Genomic DNA, 9,057 nt, shown 5'->3' with positions numbered 1-9,057 from the left:
AGTTGATAGATAGCGCCCTCATGTGTTGAAATAGTGAAACACACGCGTGTGCAGCCACCCAGTGTGGTTCACTGAGCTGGTAATGATTAAAATTCACTTTGAAAAGTTACATGCCACTGTTGTTTTTTTATTTTTAGGAATATTGCAACTTTTTCTGCATTTAAATTCACTTTACACATTTGCTAAACTCTGCATCAATGCCAAAACTTATTTTATTATGTGTGTTAATGTTTATAATTCTACAAAAAGATGGCTTTACTGTTCATTGTTTGACCTGACAGACATATGAAGCTTTTATTTTCAGTTGTAAGTTCAAGCCCCAGGTTATTCACAACATGTAGCTTTAACTGAATAATGATAATAATGATACTAATAATAAATAATAATCAAATGGATACTAATGCATCTATAATGACGCTAGACAGACAGCACATTATCATGCTTTCAATTCACATTTTTACATTTTTATTTATTACAAGCATCAGTGTAAATATGCCATAATTATAATTAATTATAATACGAGTGGAGTATATACGGCTAAATTATTAAAATGATTAATGTCACTTACTTTATAAACTGTAGGTAAATCAAATTGCATTTATTTTTTGTAGAATCTCTGTGAGCTGTACTGGGAGTGTATGTGATGAGTGGGCGTTAACACAGAAACCGCTCAAGTCTTTAAAAGGTTATGAAAAAGGCAAAAATGTTAACGGATTCCAAACGGAAGTGTTTCATTGCATCAGAGAGGAAACGTTTGTTCACTGATGTGAGATTCTGAGGCCTCACATCAGATGAGGGCAAACACAGTGCACAGTGCATGGCTTCGACTCAGACTCAGGAACTTGCATGTGCTCGTGTGATAATGTCACACTAACACACACACACACACACACAAGGAGGAAAACCAAAGAAAAACCGCAGCGCGCACAAGAAAATCAACCTGAAAAAAACACACAAATGTGCCACTTTTTTTTTTGCTCTTTGTGACTTTTTGGTTGTTTATATAACGATACAGCCGCAACACATTTGTTAAGTATCACATCATATAAAATGTTATATATAATCACATAAAACTTGCGTCTTGCGTGTAAAACAGACTATTATTCCATTATATACAGTATATACTGTATGTTCCAATTTTGCATTTTTATGGAAAGCAAAACCTTGAGAACACATGATTGTTGGCGCCAAAATGAAAACTAAACCAAAAAAATAAATAAGCGAGTAATTACCATCGTAGTAACGTAGTATTACCCTGTTGTTGCTATAACTGCGTTAAAAGAACCTTTTATTTCTCCTTCGTTACAGCGTTAAAAACATACACTGTCAAAACTGTAACTGTAATATAACGTGTTAGTTAAATATAAAGACAGATCTATTCAATGTTTACAGCAGACATCAGACACCTGCTGCTGCTGCTGCTGTGTGTTAGTTATTATCAGTTATTTGCCGCTTTTCGACACCGTCTGTATCGCTTTGATCCACTCCCTTCTCTCCTCGGCTGTCGCCGCTTGGAAGAAGTAGTGAACCTCGTCTGACGTGATGATCTCAAAGAGGTTGCCGTCGATGTCGTATTTTTTGGCTGGAAGTGAGGAAAGAGGAGAGTTAAAAGGAAAGGCGTGACTGGAAGTGTGGTTAAAAACATTGAGATAAAAGTAAGATCAATGAAAGACTGAGTGAAAAAAAAATGAAAAAAAACTGTTAAATGTAGTTTTGAACTTCTTTAGTCATATATATATTGAATCTATGTGTTGATACATCAACTCTGTATTTCTGATTTCCCTCAAAGTACAACCAGAGGAAGCTCTGTGTGTACCCCCGGTGGTACACGCACACCAGTTTGAGAACCATGGATGCTGTCACTCACCGTCAGGCACATACTCCACGGCCGTGACCACAGATCCACGGAGGTGGATGGAGCCCAAAGGGTCGTCACCCTGAAGCAAAGGTGGAAAATGAGTAGATTTTCCTCCATTTAAACAAAAGTGGGATCAGATTTTTGTGAAACTACGACTGACGACTTCTTTACCTTTGTCGGATCGTAATAATGTATATAAGCAGGGTCGTCTCTCAGTATGAACTTCCGCACCTTCCAGTTCTTTCTCCTGTGCCCCTGTGTTTAAAAGAAAGCAACAGACTTTAAATCACTCACTCACTCCCTGAACCAAATTCTCCCATGACTGAAATCCATTTGTTCAAATTCACCAAAGTGTTACAAACCTAAACAGTAAAAACAGACCAACCTGTTTGAGTAAGCAGCCTTGTTTTACGATGTTTCCTCTGAATTCCTCCTTCAGGAGCACGTCCTCATCACTGGAGTTGCCTTCACAGAAGAACCCACTGTCTGCCTGTCACAAAGCAACAGCCATACAGTTATGTATGAAATATTTAGGCAGAATAAAACATTATGACCTCGATCTGAACTCACAAAGTAGTAAAGGCCGTTGGTCTGATCTAAGAAGTTTGTCTGGTCTCCGCTCTCTGCTCCGTCTTTGGCCAGGTCACCCGCGGGCTGAAGGAAACCCTCGTTCAGGAGCCCCGTGGCTAACATCAGGGCCTCGGGCCTGTTCCTCGCCTTCTCCTTTGAAATCAGCCATTCGACCACTGTAGCACCTGAGACACAAGCGTAGGGAAGAATACAATGTGATCGTAATAGAAGGTAAAGGGAAAAAGATGATTAAGTGAAAAGGGAGAAGAAGGTTTGTACCAGTGAAGCAGTGGTTGAAGATTCGATTGTCCTGCTCCAGTTTCAACTCCTTCACTCCATCGTCCTGGTCTTTCATCAGAGCGTACAGTTCACTGGCAAAACACAACATTAACACATTCTCACGTCTTCTGAAATAAAGAAGCAGTCTTGTATCAAGTACTTCAAAGAGATACTTAAATAAAAACACAAGTATGTAACCAGTAAATGGCTTTTTTTTTTTAAATAATATTACTTAAATAAAAGTCTTAAAGTATGACTTACTGGATGTGAAAAGTCATATAAAATGTACTTAAAAGGCCATGGCGGTGAATGGGTGAAGACTGTAGTGTAAAGCAGCTCATCCAGACCAGAAAATCTCTATATAAATACGGACCATAATACCATCTCTTCTTCTTCTGATTTTATTTGGAAGTAATGAGAAACATTTGGAGAAAATGTAGTGGAGTAAAAGTAAAAGTTCCTGGAAATATAAATCTAATAAAGTAAAGTACAGATAAAAAGTGCACACCTCAGGTTGATTGTAGGGGCGAGGCGAATGGAACGCCTCGTGGACTTCCTGGCGAAGCGTTTCCCACCCTGCAGACAGGTAAGGACTCTCTTGATGTCCTTGACCCAACTCTCTCTCTCCTCCACGTGGGACGCTTGGAAGAAGTGATCCTGCTTCTTGTCGGTGGTGAGCTTGAAAACCAACTGCAAGGAACATTATTGTTAGTAACGATGTCTGTTCATCGCACAACTGCCCGAACAGTCCGCTTCACAGGCTTCAAACTTGGCGGGTGACTCACTGACGGCACCAGTGTGACGTCGTTTGGACAAATAATGTGAGAGATATCGGTAGAAATGTGACAGATATATCTCTTAATGCGTCACATTTTCTCCGGTTTCCTCCCACAGTCCAAAAACCTTCAAAGTTGGGGATTAGGGCAAATTGGAGTCAACTGAAATTGGCACCAGCACCCCAAAAGACTTCAGCGGAGATCGCCTTATCATCAAAGGCAAGAGTCCTTTGATGACTCTAAACAAAGAAAGTAGTTGTAGTGATTTTGTGTGAGGAACGAGAATAAAAAGAAAAGTGGAAACATCACAAAACAAGCTGGATTAGTGTTTGGGGAAAAATCCCTTTGAGCTCCAACCACAGAAGACTCAGGAGGACAACCAACACCACAAAATGGCCGACGGAGAGACAGGTGACATACACACATATCACATATCTGTGTTTTTGTTTTCGGTCGACTGACAGGCTTCAAACTTGGTGTAAGGTGACTCCCTCCGAGAGCCAGTGTGTGTAGTTCCGACTCTGGTAGAAATGTGTGAGAAATTGGTAGAATGTGACGGATGTATTGCAAGATGAGCAAAATCTTCTGCATGCCTTGAGACAGATGTTTAGAAAAGAAAGACACACGCCAGGCAATGTTCCTCACACACGTGTCGGTTCTTCTTCTAATGATTTCTGGCAGGCGCTAAAGTGTAATGCTGCTCCCTACAGCTCCAAGTTCTTAATCACAGCTCGTATTCCTCAGTTGGTCCTTTTTTTTCACTTGACTGCCCCTCTCTGGACCAGAGTGCACACTCACTGGTCCACAGGTCATTTTGGGTGTATAGTTAACGCTTTTATTGACAATTTTGGGGTACGTGCAAATGTGTTTTTGTGCGTTTTCTTGGTTCCCTGCAGACATCCTACATCTGCAGCTGATCAAAGAAGAGGTTCCCATGGAAAGGATCACCAGTCCAGATCAGAAGGACCCAGGTCTTCCTCACATCAGAGAGGAACAAGAATATCTCTGGACCAACCGGAGGGAAGAGCAGCTTCTGGAGGCGGTTGAAAGTAACAAGTTCTCTCTCTCAATTGTCCACAGGAAGACTGAAGACGATGCAGAGAAACCTCAGCTCCGTCAATGCCGAACGCAGCAGAGCAGGGAGGAGGTGGAGCCTCCAGGAACCAGCTCAGCTCATCTTCACTTAGCTAAAGATGTCAGTGAATCTTCAGACAATGCCCTGAAGGAGAGCAGAGCTCCTGACCTTCGACAGAGAGTTCGTACACTAGAGAAACCGTTTGACTGCGACGTGTGTGGGAAACGATTCACGCGGGCACATTTTGTCAAGAGGCACATGATGGTCCACACGGGAGAGAAACCGTGGAGCTGTGATGTTTGTGGGAAGAGATTTACAAACAAGAGTAACCTGAACAAGCACCTGGTGGTCCACACGGGAGAGAAACCGTGGAGCTGCGGCGTTTGCGCGAAACGTTTTACACAAACGGGCTCTCTGAAGAAGCACATGATGATCCACACGGGAGAGAAGCCGTTTCACTGTGACGTGTGCGGGAAGCGATTCAGACACGAGAATAACTTTCGGAGGCACACGGTGGTCCACACGGGAGAGAAACCGTGGAGCTGTGATGTTTGTGGGAAGAGTTTCACACAGACGGGTTCCCTCAAGAGACACATGATGAGACATACTTGACAGAAGCCACGTCTCTGTGGTGTTTCTGGAAGACGAGTTACAGGGAAGAGTTCTCTCATGACTGTCCCTGGCAGTCATTTGTGACCGGGAAAACCAAAAACACTCAAAAATATCAGTGTTTTAAAACATCCTTGAGGGAATAAGATGGAAAAATACAACATTTCTGCTTGAGGGAAGGTTGTAGCATCAGTCATATCAGATCATACAAAGGTGAAAAGGTTAACAGTCGTCCACTGTGTCAGATTCTCTCACCGTTCTTTTGCCAAAGTCCTGACAGGGACTGACGAGTGTCGCTCCCTTCAGTGGGATCATGCCTTTCGGAGAGCGGTCGGTTTTCTTTTTGAAGAACTCGACGCCGTCCTCTGACAGCACCGCCCACACGGCCTTCCACGTGTTCAGCAGCGTCCCCTAAAACACCAGCGACACGGAGATCAGAGCCAGGAAATCGAGCTTTTCTAGTCTCGATGACCTTTCGAGGCTAGAGCAATTCAACAACAACAGCCTTCAGGAGTGAGGTTTAGTGTCTTGCCCAAGGACACATCGGCATGTAGACTAGCGCACAACCACAACCTTTAAGTTGAAAGACGAGCTGTCGCGTTAGAATGAGTTATTTTTGCACATGCACCAATCAGTGATAGGGAAGTTGTGACCTTTGCATTTAACCCACACAGCAGCAGTGAACAGACACAAGCGAGGTACAGGAAGAGATATGGAGAGAGATAGATCGATAAATATCATCTCTCTCTCTATCTATCTCTACTTTTACTCCAGTTGTAGGAGCCATGTCTCATTTTTATTTCTGAGTTTCCCCCTATTTCATTTAATGTCTTCTGGCTGGATTATTTGAGGTCACCTTTACTCAGGTGTTGATGCTTGAGAGGCAAACAGTTTTCTAACTGTGCTTGGGTTGAAGTTTTCTGATTTGCTCACTGGAAATAGAAAGATCCATGTTTGGTGTGACATTGGAAGAAAATAAACGGCTGATGTGATTTCAGACACTATCGGGAAGAAGCTGATCGTGATGTATTCGTGACTTTAACTTCTCTGGTAAGCTTGTACTTTTACTTAAGTTTCCGTTTTAGGCACTTCATACAAGAATATGCACTAGAGTAGAATTGTGAAGTTGATTTTGTGGCACGGACCTGAAACCAGAAGTTCAATAGTGCAGTCCCATTGCTCCACTGTGAAGGAACAGTACTCATTTCCTTTCCTCTTGGTCATGGGCTGCACGTGAGCACAAGAGTAGTAACGGTGGAAGAAATCCTTTTTAGTTGTAATTATCTCTTTTGAGTTAATGTTAACGTCCAAATAGAACCAAGTGTAATATATAGAACCATGTATCACATTGTTTACATTGAGTAGTGACCTTTAAATGTCACAGCTTCATTAAAAAGAACAAAAATAAACTGGGCGTTAAGAAACTGATTCTGTCTCTTTTTTTCAAGGTTAGACACATTGTCTTTATGGTGACATGAGAATTAGAATGAGTCATTTTGAATGAGTAACCTCTGCATTCAACACATCGTGTGCAGGAGCAGAGGGCAACCCAGAACATTGGCCCTTCCTCTCTTCTTGCTAAAAAATGAGCCTCAGCTCTTCTCCAATGAGGTGAAGACAGAAACGAAGAAATTAAAAAGACAGTTGAGCAACAACACCAGTGAAATAAGTCAAAGAAACAAGGTAAACCAACAAGAAAACAACAACAGAAAGAGGAAGAAAGATAGAAAGACAACTGCAGCATAGTTCTCACAACGGGAAAATAGTTGTTTCAATTAATTCAATACAAAATAAGTTGAAAAACTTTTTCAAGGTTAGAAATCTGTCTTAATGTCTGAAATCTGCATTGAAATTGATAAATTGGAGAGTTTTTGTTATGTAAATTAGTTTTTAGCGACCCTAACTGGTGCTCAGGCCCTAATAATTATTAGTTTTTTTTTTTTTTTTATCTATTTAATGCTTTCAAAACACCAAGACAAATAGTGCATTGTAAAACCAAATCAATAAAATGATAGAGTTTAAATTAGGGAACAGTTGTTTGCCATGTATAAAAAGGTGTAAAATGAACATCATTTCAGTTTAAACAGATAAGATATAAAAAAAGAGAGAGAAACAGAGTGAGTATTATGGTATGTCTGGTGGGAGTGAATTCCCAGTCAGAATCATGCCATGTTAAATTATATTACATTTAAAAATAACTCCTTGAAATGAATAATAAGTGTGACCGTACAAAGTTTATACATATTCATGAATGTGATTGATGTGTTTGCGCTGTGTGTACAGGAAAGCAACAACTAAACTCACACATGGTTTCATGTGATAAAAACAAAAAAAACTTTTTTTTTTCCGCTCCACTGAGACTGAAGCAGAAGCAGGAACTTGAGGGTTTTTTTTTTGTTGCAACTGTGAAACAGAACAAAGTAAAACCGCCACGGTGGTTGAGAGGACAACACTATTACACTACATTTGACCAGGACACTGTTATTTTATATTATGATAAAAATGTACAGTTTTCACCCATTCACACACTTCAACATGGGGTTAAGTGTCTTTGCTCAAGGATGAGCAGAGGCAGGAATTGAACCCCCAACCTTCCAAGTGAAAGACAACTCACCCTACCACTGAAGCACTATGGCTCAATCCTAACTCCTCACCTTTTTAGTACATTTTATATCAGAAAATGACTTTTGATACCATTAAATGTCATATACCTTAAGACCTTACTTAAGTAATGTTATAGTGACTTAAACTTGGTAACATGCTTTTTTTACTCAAGTATCCCTTTTACAGTAGGTACTTCATACAAAACTGTCTGTACTATACTGTATATATTATATTATATTATAAAACAGAAAATAGTTTATGATGTTTTAAGATTTTAGGAAGAAAATAGTCACTTTATTATTTTCCGTTTCCTTTTTTCTTTACTCTCTCTCTATATAAACACACACCTTCTTTTTGGTCTTTTTGCTTCTCCATATCTTTGCATTGTTTGATTTATGAAGCCTTTGTATTTTATGCAAATGATTATGTAAATAATCACCAGTTAGTGTTTGACTGAAAGAAAGCAGTGACAGTAAACAATAGTAGCAGCAGATATTAAAAGTAAATGTTATTTCTGTTTATTGTGGTGCAGATGTATCAATTATCTCTGAAAGCAACAACGTTAATATTAAAACTCTGTCTCTTTACATTTATTTTCTTTCTTACCATATAACACAACAGAATGATTTATTTGAGCAGGCTGCTCTAAAACCGATGATTCATGATGTCTCACTTTATGAATTAATATTAAAGTTTGAACCGGAAACTGAAACAGAAACAGATTCTGTATTTTATTACCTTTTTCACCAAGTATCCCTCTCTGATCTCTTGTGGCTCCATGATTCTGCTGCTGACTGTGTGTGTGTGTGTGTGTGTGTGTGTGTGTCTTTCTGTGTCTCTGTCAAAACTGTACAAACACACACACACTCAACAGGAAGTGCTGCTGCCTGCTGGTTTGGTGTGACAACAGTGACTGGTCAACCTGCTACTTCCTCTTCTCTATGTTTTTATTATAGTCGCAGCTCTTTGCTGCCGTTCACTTCAGACCTTTTTTAAAAAAAATTAAAAAATACTGTAAGTAACGCACGTCAAGTCAAGTCAACTTTATTTATAGAGCACATTTAAAAAAAAACCAAACAAACAAGGTTGACCAAACAGAAAACAAGTAAAACAGGAAAATAGTGGCACAATAAAATAATAAAAGAGTAAGTGTTTGTTTTTGGGTTTTTTTTTTTCCTCATGTTTCTCCTGCGGAGGCGGAGCTTGACCTACTTTCTCTGTAGCTCACCTGGCTGCAGTCCACACACCTGATGCCTATCTACTCCTCACCCTCCCTATATAAGCCA

General features: G+C 40.0%; 2 protein-coding genes across 2 annotated transcripts; one reads left to right on the top strand and one right to left on the bottom strand.

Annotated features, from left to right (window-relative positions):
* Positions 1–433: 433 nt before the first annotated feature.
* Positions 434–8,603, bottom strand: plek (pleckstrin). Its single transcript, XM_058650880.1, has 9 exons — positions 8,510–8,603; positions 5,423–5,578; positions 3,216–3,397; positions 2,708–2,799; positions 2,429–2,613; positions 2,244–2,348; positions 2,030–2,113; positions 1,868–1,937; positions 434–1,582 (listed from the first exon to the last, which is right to left on the bottom strand). The coding sequence occupies exons 1-9, from the start codon at positions 8,549–8,551 to the stop codon at positions 1,443–1,445; spliced, it is 1,056 nt and encodes a 351-aa protein (XP_058506863.1). The 5' UTR covers positions 8,552–8,603; the 3' UTR covers positions 434–1,442.
* Positions 3,764–5,426, top strand: LOC131473590 (gastrula zinc finger protein XlCGF8.2DB-like). The gene is made up of 2 exons (XM_058650881.1): positions 3,764–3,894; positions 4,380–5,426. The coding sequence occupies exons 1-2, from the start codon at positions 3,876–3,878 to the stop codon at positions 5,168–5,170; spliced, it is 810 nt and encodes a 269-aa protein (XP_058506864.1). The 5' UTR covers positions 3,764–3,875; the 3' UTR covers positions 5,171–5,426.
* Positions 8,604–9,057: the final 454 nt, after the last annotated feature.

Source organism: Solea solea, chromosome 15, assembly GCF_958295425.1.
Source record: "Solea solea chromosome 15, fSolSol10.1, whole genome shotgun sequence".
In the NCBI taxonomy this organism is placed as follows: Eukaryota; Metazoa; Chordata; class Actinopteri; order Pleuronectiformes; family Soleidae; genus Solea; species Solea solea.
This window is presented reverse-complemented; position numbering and strand designations above follow the sequence as displayed.